We start from the raw sequence: 11,981 nt of genomic DNA on the forward strand, positions 1-11,981 counted from the left end.
TTGCATTTGATGATTTAATTGGACAATGCAGGATTGGACCAGAAGATTGATAACTAATTTGGTTCTTGGGGTAAGACTTGAGAAGTGGTCATGGTGGATTTCATTGTCTCGAATACGTGCTGGGTCAATCTGATTTCTTTTTGCACGCTTTAGCCAATTATGTTCAGGAGCCCGGCGGGCAGTCTAGGCACTCGAGGTGGGTAACAGTGTCTGAAAGCATAATAAAATAAAAGACCCTAAGTAATAGTCTAACTCTAGGGGAGGTGACCGAATTATTTCGTCTCCTTTGCCCGTAACAGCACTTTTCTAACACCCAGATGGTACTTTTCGTCTCGGTGTTGTTCTTCTCCGTTTGGCCCGCGACCCATTGACTACCCTAGAATGCATTCCCTCCTTTGGGATTCCTGTGCTTGTCTTTCTCATATAGCAATATCGTCACCGAGGCCATGTAAAACTCCATGTGCTTTTGCTTTGGCATTGGGCCGGAATAACTTACTGGCGATGGGTAGTGATGCTCAGTGAAGCTTCAAGGCGACGTTGCGCCTCGGTCGCTGGTGATGCCTATGGCTCTTCTTGCTCAATGTGAGCTTAGTAGGCGTTAATAGTATACTATCCTTGCTGGGTCGCTGGTTCACAACTTCATGTCTGTCCCTTGGTGAATCTCTCGACACCCTGACGCTGGGTCACAAATGCTACAGCGAACAAACGCATTGAATCGCATGCCGCTACAAGCACATATTCGGCGTCTAATACCAAAAACCAGTGAATGATTGCATTTAATGGCTCTGAAATTATGTCGAAGTCGCTTTCTCAGAGTCGATGCTTACTGCTCGTCACTACAGCATGAGGTCGTCCTATGGGTATTTGAACTCCAAGGGTAACGGAGTCAGGATGTAGCCAGAACAATCAGACAACAGTCAGCAGCAAAAGCATTACAACGAAAAACGAAACACAAAACAAAGCCAGGATTCCTCATCATGTCTGAAAACAAATACGATGTCTGGATGTGCCGTCAGGAAACAGGTGTGTTGAAATATAAGCCTCAACAATCCGAAGAGTTCTAATCCTTTTTGCTTTCAACAAGGCGGTGGAGCATGTCCCGGTATGAACAAACGAGAGATCACCAAGTGCATTGTATGTGGCGCTGAACGAGGCGATGGCGCCGTGGCGAGGAAGAATGGGGCTCAGGTTGGGGTGATGAGAGGTGGGCGATGGGTGTGGTCTGCTTGAGGACGATTGCCTTGGGGGTGAGGAGTGGTAGATAGGTAGCAGAACTTTGAATCGAGGTTGACTTATTGAATTTCGTCAAAAGCTCAATGACAAGGGATCGAAGCAACGCTTATGCCTTGGAAAACCTGACTCGTGACAGCTGTAGATTCGTATAGAGTCACAGACTGTGATATAGTGTCAGCTTTGACAATTGCAGTGAATCTAAGCGCCAAAGCAGATATGAATATCTACCGACATATGACCAGATATCTAACAATGCTTTCCCGTTGGAGCGACTTTATGACCGACTAAAGTAGAACGTGTAAAGGTTGGAAGGGGCCTCTTCGAGTTCCAAGGCGTTTTCATCAGGGGTTGTATCTCCCCCGGCGAAGGAGATCATAACCCCGTCTTCGATGGCACTTTTGAAGAAATTGATAAAGACCTGAAAGAGTGCCATTGTGAGTGATAGTTGTGTGGGGATGGGTGACTCGTGTCATGTGATTAATGTCAGTGGAAGGGAGGAAGACAGGCTGGCAGGAAGCAAATGAGCAGGTATTTTATACCCTAGTGATAATCTGAAAACAGGAGAGTTTTGCGCAAGCATAAGAGTCATGATGCCTCAAGGAAATTGTAAATTCTTTGAGAAAACCTTGTATCAGCTCGGACTGGTAGAAATGAATAAGGTTGCGCAAATTGGCTTTATTACTAGGAGTAGGTTAAGTCGAGGAGATATCTAGTACCAAAGCTAAAAGACATATCTTAACATCAGATAGACCCCTGTCCCCAGAACACACCTCTGCCGTTTGTACCAACATACACCAATCCAGCCTCATTTCCACTTCCAGCCAACTTCGTAGATTCAATAGAACCGAAACCCTTAGATCCTTGGATATCTTTCCAAGTCTTACCCATATCAGAGCTGCCATACAGCCTTCGCCCAGCAGATCCGGCACCGAAAGCGTACAAGTTCCACTTACTTCCTGAACCCTTGCCAAGAGCAATTTGCTGTGTGTTGGTCAGAGAAGATCCGACCTTGGTGAACGTGTCGGCAAAGTCGGTGCTGCGGAAGATGCCGGCATCGGTGGAGACGTAGACTTCGCCTGCCTTGGTGGGATGGGCGGCGATGTCGCGGATCGCCTTTGCAGAGTCAAGGGATCCTGCCTTGGAGAAGGATGAGGCGGTGTTGTTGGAAACGTAGAATGTGGATCCAGAGGCGCCGTAAAAGACTTCGTTCTCGCGCTTGTCACTGGCAACGAGTGATCCAGAGGGGAGGCTAGATACGGAAGAGAAAGATTCCTCTTTCTTCGAGCTCAAAACGCCCTTCTTCTCGGTTGACCAAAGAACAACATCTCCATCAGCAGAGATGGCGATATGGCCCCCATATTGACCAGCCCCAGCGCCACCGTGAGCCTTCCAGGACTTTCCTCCATCGGTGGAAAGGGCAGCCATAGGTGCTTCGCCATCAGTGTTACCTGCTCGGACAACGTTGCCGACCTTGTTACCAGCATAGTCAACACTAACAGAGGTTGTGAACATGGGGTTGTCCCAAGCGGATTGAGGCGACTTGTTCAGTGCGGCCTTGTTCGCAAAGGTGAATCCGCTGTCGTCACCTACGGCAGCAAGAAGGTCGCTACCTCCAGGTGCAGATTTGACATCGAGCACAGCAAACTCCTCAATGCCGTCGGCCAAAGACTCGATGGTGACTTTGTGCTCAGTATCCCACTTCGTAAGGTCATGTCCACCGTAGACAGTTAAGCCAGTAGCGTACAGCCAATGGTTGCTGTCGAAAGGGTTGATAGCCAAAGCCTCGACCATCCAGCCCAGGCGCTTGGTGTCTTGTGAGATGAAGTTCTTGTAAATCCAAGGAGCCTTGGGTGTGGAGATACTGTAGTGGTAGTCGAGGCTGCCCTGCGCGTTGTAGTTCCACAGTGTAGACCACGTCTTGCCTGAGTCTGTTGACCGCCAGAATTGAACGTCAGGGTACCACGAGTTCAAGGCGGCAACAACAAGGGTTCCAGGCTTCTTCTGGTCAAGCGCGAGACCACCGAAGCCGTGGTAGATGTCTCCGGATGGTGTGATATCTTTCCATGTGTTGGCAGCCAAATCGTACCGTTGAACGGAACCATTAGTGCCATCAAAAGGTCCAGCGCCATCGCTGTAAGTCAAGTACAACGCCTTCTCTTTGACCGAGATCCGGCCCTTGTGGGGCATAAACTCCTTAGGTTGACCCTCAACTGGCTTCCAAGTCTTACCAGCGTCGGTGGTCACATACAAAGAAGCAGTCTTCTTGTCAGCCACACCGACGAAGATCCTCGATGTAGCCCCATTGACAAGGGAGGAAGTGGAGTCGAACGTCACGAAGGTAAGACCATGAATATCGTTGTTATAGCCGGACGAGTCACTCGGATCAGGGATGAAGGTTCCAACATTTGTGAACGAAGATACCTTGGAGAAGCTTTTACCTCCGTCTGTACTCTTCCACAGACCGTTACCACTTCGTGCACCGAAGTAGATGATGTTAGAATTCTTAGGGTCAACGGCGAGACGTTCACCTGTGCCGCGGCCGGGCATGTTGCCGCCGACCTTGAAGGGAAGGGTAGTGAAGGACCACGTGTTGCCTTTATCGTTGCTGATACCGATGGCTCCATTGTTGGGGTCCCTGTGGCTTTATTAGTTGTGTGTTTAGTACGAGGCTTGGCTTTCTTACCAACTGTTTGTGTACAAGCCTGCGGCAGTGTAGATCTTGTTGGGGTTGTTAGGGTCCATGGCCATGGCATCAATACCCCATCGGCTCCTTTAAGATATTAGTTCCCTGGTTAATACGGAGGGGAAGTTGGGCAAGATCTTACCATGTTGCATCGACTCCCGTGTCATCTGTGAGAGGTGTCCAAGAGTCATCAGGGTTGAGACGATACAAACCACCGATGTCTGTGCGAAGGTAGGCGACTCCCTTAGCATTAGGATGGAACTCAATGCCAGGAGAGAAGCCGCCACCGCCGCCCATCTTGACATTCTGCCATTTGAGAGCGGCTTGGACGGCAGTTGCCGAAGCGAAAAGAAGAGAAAGAAACTTCATGATAAACGAATGACCATGCATCAAGAAACGTCCTATAATTTCAGTCTGCTATTACTGCCTTTTTATACAAATTTCTCCCACGGTATACTCGTATACTCGGTTTGGGGATCCGAGGTCATCTGCACCTTCGGATATGAATGCTCCGTGCCGAAACAGGAACATATGCAGGGGTACCAACTGTTTATGATGCTCAGAGTTGAAGGTTTACGGAGCTCAGCAGCCTTGCAGCAGTTTTGGGTAACGGGCATGTTATAGCTATTTTTCCACCTACCAGTTGAAGCTAGCATCTCCTGTTTGGGAGGGCGGCGGATAGTTCAAGATCAGGTCCAATTCGGGCGGGCGGCCCGTTATATATCGCGCGACTAGACGACTATGCCGTACCGGCAGTGCTTTTCAGGCTGAATACGCTGGATTGGGGGCGCTTTCGGCGGAGGGTAAGCCTGAAGCTATCGTTGAAAAGAGTGTAGCAGAAACAATATCATTTGAACTACTCTTACCCAACACGATGGTTTTTATTTACTGCCTCCATCCATTGGAACTTTACCAAATTCCCTGATAGAACTCACAGCCACACGTACGACATAGAACATATATCTTAGCCATTTAATGCACAACAGCTGTCAGGCCAAGACTCGAGACTGGCACACATATTGAAACCAGTATGATAGTCAAAGTAAATATACATTGCTTCTACATGTAGCAGACCCAGTGGGTTCCATCGCCTCAAACGGCACCAGAAAAACGCCAATGCTGTGACCAAAGAGAATAGCAAGCAGTACATATTCCCTGCTTCTATTCCTTTACCGTAGAGCCTATGATCCCATTGGTAAGGAAATCAGGGTTTCACTTCCGTGTCATTAGGATACGATGTTAGAAGAATTAGAACAATGAGTCGCCGAGAGCTCAAGAGACAAAATAGTTTAGACAATTTATCCCAGCTTAGACTAGCAGTTAGGCTATTTTGTTTTGGCGCCCTCAGCACTAGAGAACAATACTTGTCGCATCACTAACAAGTATATGCGCAAGCCGTATAGCACGGCCGCAAACTGATTATTCGACATCAGAATAAGCAAACACGTCCCTGATTACATGAATATCGCATCGAATCAAATTCCCATTGCAGCTAGATCTCACTCTTTTCTGTCAATCGGGTCAAGATCGTCAAGCTTGGCGGCAGTGCTTATCGTATCGCTATCTAAACGATGCGATTTAAGGCTGACCTGTCAGCAAAAGCATCCACTTTTGACAAGATCGTCGAATCCTTCACCCCAATCCCAGGTTTTGGGACGAGGCAGTGATGTCCATTCGAATTCTTATTTGCTGACCTTAAAATTATAGCTATACGAGTGGCTTGGCTGTGGTGACGATTGAAGCGAGATGTGCCTGTTGATCAATTTACCGAATCCCTATAAGAATGGTCATTACTTGCATTTTCGTATTCACAACTTCACTCATCACCATCAATCGTTCACATCTACTCGTTCATCATGAAAGTTTCACCAATTGCAGTGGTCTGCACCCTCCTCGGTGTCTCGTCGGCAACACCAACACCATGCCCAGAAGACAGCGCCCAAGAAGCACTTTCTTTCGCCTATATGGTTAGCACCAAACTTACCACCCTACTTCTGTCACTCGCTAACATCTCATAGTATGGCTTTCCTCTGTATGCTTTCGGCGATATAGCCAGACCTTTGCTCGCTAAGGGCCTTCCTCTAAGGCCCAACATCAACATCCCCTCCTCCGAACCGAACGAGCCTGGAGCTGTTGGTGTTGTCCGACCTAACGCGGATACCATGTACTCAATCCTGTTCATGGATCTGTCGTCGAATGATCTCAAGGTGACTGTACCAGAGGTGCCTGAGGGCCGATACTGGGTCTTTCCTTTTTGTACACCGTAAGCCAGTCGATCGTGAGTCAAGCCGACAGCTAACAGTTACAGTTATGGCGACAATTTGATCAATCTTGGTAACCTTGATGCGAGCAAGCCTGGAGACTACCTTGTCAAGTACAACTCCAAGAGCTATGGCCTCCAAACCAAAGATGTGCCAGAAGGCTACGTTGGTGTCATCAACTTCCCTATGGCATATGGATTGGTTAATGCAAGAATCGTCACCGACCGCACGGACGAAGATGTCGCCATCGTCGCAGAGCTCCAAAAGGGCTTTCGCGTACGTCCAGTTCGACGATCTGGAAAGCCCGTTGCTCCAGCACTCAACCTCACCATGTTCACCGAGCCTGAGTACACAGACGAAAACCAGTCCCAGTACCAGGCCGTCATGAACACCGCTGCAGCTCTCACACCCTACCTCCCACCTTATATCGTCTCTGATCGCAAGAGTGTTGCCAAGGACCTTAAGAAGGCAGGCTTCAAGAATGGAAAGTTCCTTCAACCGGCTGGTACAGACTTGGCAAAGGCGGTCGGAATGGCCAACAGGACAGCCCTTGCTTTTGCGGAGAGGCCAGAGGTTAGCAAAGATGTCGGTAATGACTGGTCTCTTATTGCAGAAGAATACATTGGTAGTTTCGACTCCAACTATGAGATGCGATACCAGATCGGTCTTACGGCCTATCTCGCATTGAAGCAATCTGAGTGCGCGTATCCAGCATTCGGCTATTTCGACGCCAACATTCCTGTTGGAGAAGGTCAATCTGTTCTCTGGACTTTTACCGCTCCTCCCAAGATTAAAGAGGGTGGCTTCTGGAGTCTGACCGCCTATGGGCCTGACCAAGACTTGATCCCGAATGAGCAGGAGAAGTATATGGTTGGAGATAGGAGTAACTTGACGTTCCCTGATGGAAGCCCTGTGGAGACTGGAGGCGAGGGAGTGTTCCAAGTTTTGCTTCAAGATCAGAACATCAAGCCACCTTCCAACTGGACTAACAAGTAAGTGATCCCTGACTCGAGAAGGAATGAGTTGTTGACAATACGACAGTTGGTTGCCGCTCAACTCTGGTGGTGGAAACATATCAGTTACCAGTAAGTCGCCCAGTCTTTATTCCTCATTGCGACCACTTGCTGATTGGACCGCTTCAGTGCGTTGGTATGGTGCGGAAGAAGAAATGATTGATGGGACATACGTTCATCCTAAGATGACTCTCATCGACGCTATCGAGGGGTGAGCACAGATACGAGGTGCTAGTGCTTGGCGGTCAGGATGTGATAGAAGTAGAAGTGCATGATCGACAAAGTGGAATCTTTTGTCGTATAATCTATTTTTCGGTCTTTTAAACCAGTCCAAATTGCACGTGTTGCATGTCGATCTATTTTAATACCTTCAAGCAGCTGGGAGATTCTGTTCCGGTAGCCTGCGGAGGCTCAATTGAAGGTGTCAGCCCCAAGATCTAGACTGTAGTCCAGCGTGGCCGCCACCTCTTCTAGCTCTCACCGTCATCTCAACTTACACATAACGCTAATTCCACTTACCGGCACTTACATCACATCATCAACCGTGCCATTCCCTATATTTCCTCTGTTCTTGTGCTTTTTCCCGATGTTTCTGACGTCACATCAGGAACCCCGGCAGATCTATACGATTCCCCTCATTCCAATGCCACCTCACTCGAACCAATCCTCCAAAACCAGCTGATGACCAGCTGCCGTGCCGTAGAATACGAGAAGTTCGAGAACATCCCAATACGAACTCAATCCCCGCCGCAAACCAATCAAACAAGCACGACCCATACTAGCAAGTTCAATTACGAACGATTCAAGCCCAGCTGATCTGATAGTGCCAACCTTGAAGCGGTCCGAACCGCAGGATACCCCACATGTTGGATGACTAGACCTAGAGCGTCTGAGTAACACGAGGCGTTGTAGCTTCATTGCGGGGTGATGGTGATGGTGTTGGTGTTCTGACAACACGAGCTTATTCTCGGATAGAGCGGCTTAATGCGATGAGGGATGGATGGGAGAAAGGATAAATAGTGAGCGATAGTCCGAAACTTTTATCTCATGCAACAATTCAATCACACAGTTTAATACAATCAACATGCAGCTGACCAACCTCTTCTGTCTCGCCAGTATCCTGACCTCAGTGTCAGCTATCACCGGTAAGCCCCCTCCCAAATACCACCTCAACCACTACCTACACAAAAGATTCTGAGACTAACAATTGTTTTAGTAAGCTACGACCCAGGTTACGGAGATGCCAACCGTGCTATGACAGCTGTCGCCTGCTCCGACGGTACCAACGGTCTCATCCCCCGATACGGGTGGACGAAGCAAGGCCAAATCCCCAAGTTTCCCTACATCGGCGGTGCACAAGCTATTGCTGGCTGGAACTCCAAATCATGCGGTACTTGTTGGAAGTTGACCTACAAGGGGAAGAGCATTAATATTCTGGCGATTGATCACGTTGCTGCGGGTTTCAATATCTCGCCCGCGGCTATGAATGCGTTGACCAACAACCAGGCTGTTCAGCTTGGAAGGGTTGATGCGACAGCTACCCAGGTCGCCGTCAGCAACTGCGGTCTCAAGAAATAGATTTGAGGTTGTGTGGTTTATGAAGAGTGGTTATAGTTGTGTAGGGGTTTATGCTGGAAATGACGAGATGGGTTATGGTTGCGAGTTTTGATATTTGGCGAGCAGCAATTCAAATTCATTTTAAACCAACTGACGTCTACCAATGGCTGAATATGCCGTGTCTTGTCAATACTTTCGCTGTAAAACAGTAATCCCATCGCATCAATTAATATTCTCAAGTTACTTCCGGCGTTGCGTTGTGCGACAGATTATTTCGGAACCAGCTCATGACGTATCACAAGATAGAAAAGCAAAAGGACAATACCACTCAGCTGCTGACACATTTCCTGCGCTATTCGATAATTAGTGCATAAAAGCCAAGGCCTTTCTTCCAAGTTTAAATCTCATCCTTTTCACTTCTTATTCCCGGGACGATGTCAGCCGCCAAGCATTCGCGTCGACGAATGACACTGATGATATGTGACTGGTTTTATAGGTTCCTCGCGTGTTTCATGTTTCTTTCTATCATGCCGCTAGAGTAAGACACGTCAGTAGTGAAAGAAGGAATGATGACCACGTCACTGGGTAGGCTGTCGGTAGAGAAGAAGCTGGGAACGAGAAGGAGCTTGGTTTCGGGACTTATCCAGAGGCTTTGCTTTTCATGGCGAGGGTGTGTTGTTCCATTTACGTCCTATGGAGGACGAGAATGATGTTGCAAGATGCATTAGAAGTATTGACGATGAGGCGCTTGGCAACAGGCTTCGGCATCAGATAAGATGGCCAGCAATACACCATTACGTTTAATGACGATATAATTTTCAAACGCAGCAAAGCGCATCAATAGATTCGGTCGTTACCCAAAGAGGTTTCTGACGAACTATTCTGACGAACTATACTCAAGAGCTCTCACATAATACCGGTGTTGCATATTAGTTGCAGAGATATGCCGTAGACTGGTATTATTGGTAAGTGACAGTCCGACGTGCGAATCGGAGATTACTGCATATTGAACGCCATTGCCGTCTGCATAATTGCTTACAGAAGGACTGGGATAAAGTTGTCCGGATGAGTCGGACACAACCCCGTGTTATGTCCGTGCTGACATATAGATGCTTCGAGCAGGATGAAGAGGATTTTTTATGACGTTGCGAAGCCATGCTAATGACTAGGAGGAGTCAAGCTCTCGTACATACTCCTGGTAAGCTTGATCCTTTGGCTAGTGTACCCGAGTATGTCACTGTCAGGGATCTAAGCCCTTAAGACAACAGATATAGCCCATGAATGAGAGGCCACGCTTGACCCAACATCTATTTTCTTGTACGCGCTTCAGGTACAATTAAATTATTACTAGCATCATGATCTGATCTCGCGTTTCATCGTAACAAAGGCTTCAGGCACATGCTAAAGCTCATTAAACCTGCAGCAAGTCATTCGGCGTTATTCCCCATCCCCATCGCTGCAGGGGCTGTAAACCACCTGCGAATGTCACACGACCCATCCCCAACACTACCCTTCCTTCCACTAAAATTAGTATGTGAGAATAAGTACCTACCCCGGACTGCAGATCAGAGTAATGTTTCCGACGTTGCACTCATTAGCCTTACCGCCCGACAGGGCCACCCTTTTGTTTCTTTTTCACTTCTGACCACTGAGCACTCTGCCCTGAATTGCGCATAATGCAAGCTTGATCCAACCTTGCGACTGTCATGCGCTGGCATAACTGACGTCCTTCGGGGAGTGTCGGTCTGATGCCGTGCAACTTATTATCAGTGATCAGTGTAGATGGTAGGTAGTTAATCAATGAAGAATTGGTATATAAGGGATAGAAACTCTTGCTGTTTCAAGAGGATCTCCTGTAGATCTTGCTGTATCACCATTGCAAGCCATATAGTTTTCTCATACAATTTCCTACATAATGCGTCCTTTTTCAACGCTTCGCCTACTGGGCATAACACTCTTAGTCACTCTGGCAAGTGCTCAAGCTGCTGCACCTGCTGGTTGGCCCAAGTTCTGGTTCAAAGGACATGTCACCAACAAAGAAACCTTCAAGTACAATCCCACAAACGAATTCATCTTCCCAAGTATCTTCCATGCAGGACAATATCTCGACAACCCTCTCGCAGAATGGTATATCTACTACGCGCCACATGAGAACCCAGGCGGTATCTCACTAGCCTACTCTGATAGCCTTGAGGGACCCTGGAAAGAATATGCTAGCAACCCAATCATCAAGAACAAGTGGGACTCATACTACTCAGTCCCACATGTTTCCAGTCCAGATGCTGCATGGAACGCAGAGACTGGTCGTATGTTTCTCTACTTCCACGGCGATAACACGAAGACTCGCTGGGCAGAGTCAAGCGACGGTATCAACTTCCGCTACGGAGGAGTAGCTGTCTCAACAGCCATGACCAGCTCTGACACCACGGAAACCAGCTACGCCCGTGTCTTCAACCATCCCAATGGAGCATCAAAGTACAACTACGCAATGTTCTACATGGCCAATGAGCGCAACAACAAGCGGAAGATCAGACTCGCCGAGTCAGTAGACGGCCGCAAATGGGACGTCTACTCAAACTATCTTGTCACAGGCGGTAGTGTTGAAGGCGATAACGTCTCTGGCGCGAACTACTGGGTCTGGAAAGGACAAGCTTATATCATCTACCATGGATCTTCGGGCAAGATGTACGCTCGGACTATCGATGCGACGCTAAGAAAGGTTGGATCGGAACCAATCGTGTTTTATCAGTCTCGTGGACAAGGACTGGATGTTGGACGTGTTGCGGCTCCTGAGCCTGTTACGTCTGGGGAGAATACTTATTTGTTTTATGAATCTGGAGATAGACTGGGAGGGACAATTGCTTGGGCTAAGATGCAGAAGCAGACACGCCGAGATCTGCATGGGCTTGCTTGGAAGGCATGAAGGGGGACTTGCTATGGTTTATCCAGCTGTAATATTATGTTTAATCCATTAGAATTTTGCAAATCAAGACCTTATTCGTTCTCGCATATTCAACAGTCAACGTTTGGGTTTCATTGTGGCTGTCAAGTCCAGCTACCCTACGCCTTTGACTGGTGAAGCTTGGACGTAAAAATCAGAAAGCGCTTGTGCATCCCCTGAAAATTGGCGCCCCACTGGAGCTCCCTCCCCGGTACCTCACGCCATCGCCAAGGTGGACATTTCACGAGGTAGCGAGACAAGTCAAATCCACAATTAAAAACCTCAGTTCAGCT

At 48.1% G+C, this 11,981-nt stretch overlaps 4 protein-coding genes across 4 annotated transcripts; 3 read left to right on the forward strand and 1 right to left on the reverse strand.

The window, feature by feature from the left end:
• Positions 1 to 1,974: 1,974 nt before the first annotated feature.
• Positions 1,975 to 4,373, reverse strand: B0J16DRAFT_307596 (uncharacterized protein; the record flags this gene model as incomplete). Its single annotated transcript, XM_046124836.1, has 3 exons — positions 4,059 to 4,373; positions 3,917 to 4,003; positions 1,975 to 3,868 (listed from the first exon to the last, which is right to left on the reverse strand). Exons 1-3 carry the CDS (start codon positions 4,304 to 4,306, stop codon positions 1,975 to 1,977), a joined length of 2,229 nt encoding a protein of 742 aa, XP_045981739.1. The 5' UTR covers positions 4,307 to 4,373.
• Positions 4,374 to 5,772: 1,399 nt separating this feature from the next.
• On the forward strand, positions 5,773 to 7,405 carry B0J16DRAFT_269828 (uncharacterized protein; the record flags this gene model as incomplete). The annotated part of the gene is made up of 5 exons (XM_046123521.1): positions 5,773 to 5,883; positions 5,935 to 6,179; positions 6,225 to 7,169; positions 7,219 to 7,262; positions 7,320 to 7,405. 5 exons carry the CDS (start codon positions 5,773 to 5,775, stop codon positions 7,403 to 7,405), a joined length of 1,431 nt encoding a protein of 476 aa, XP_045981740.1.
• An 840-nt stretch (positions 7,406 to 8,245) lies between these two features.
• Positions 8,246 to 9,131, forward strand: B0J16DRAFT_345652 (Cerato-platanin). The gene is made up of 2 exons (XM_046128303.1): positions 8,246 to 8,335; positions 8,407 to 9,131. The coding sequence occupies exons 1-2, from the start codon at positions 8,275 to 8,277 to the stop codon at positions 8,766 to 8,768; spliced, it is 423 nt and encodes a 140-aa protein (XP_045981741.1). The 5' UTR covers positions 8,246 to 8,274; the 3' UTR covers positions 8,769 to 9,131.
• A 1,531-nt stretch (positions 9,132 to 10,662) lies between these two features.
• Positions 10,663 to 11,670, forward strand: B0J16DRAFT_416399 (uncharacterized protein; the record flags this gene model as incomplete). The annotated part of the gene is made up of 1 exon (XM_046133580.1): positions 10,663 to 11,670. The coding sequence occupies one exon, from the start codon at positions 10,663 to 10,665 to the stop codon at positions 11,668 to 11,670; it is 1,008 nt and encodes a 335-aa protein (XP_045981742.1).
• Positions 11,671 to 11,981: the final 311 nt, after the last annotated feature.

Source organism: Fusarium flagelliforme, assembly GCF_020744385.1.
Source record: "Fusarium flagelliforme strain FIESC 12 MPI-CAGE-AA-0113 chromosome Unknown B0J16scaffold_5, whole genome shotgun sequence".
Lineage (NCBI taxonomy): Eukaryota > Fungi > Ascomycota > Sordariomycetes > Hypocreales > Nectriaceae > Fusarium > Fusarium flagelliforme.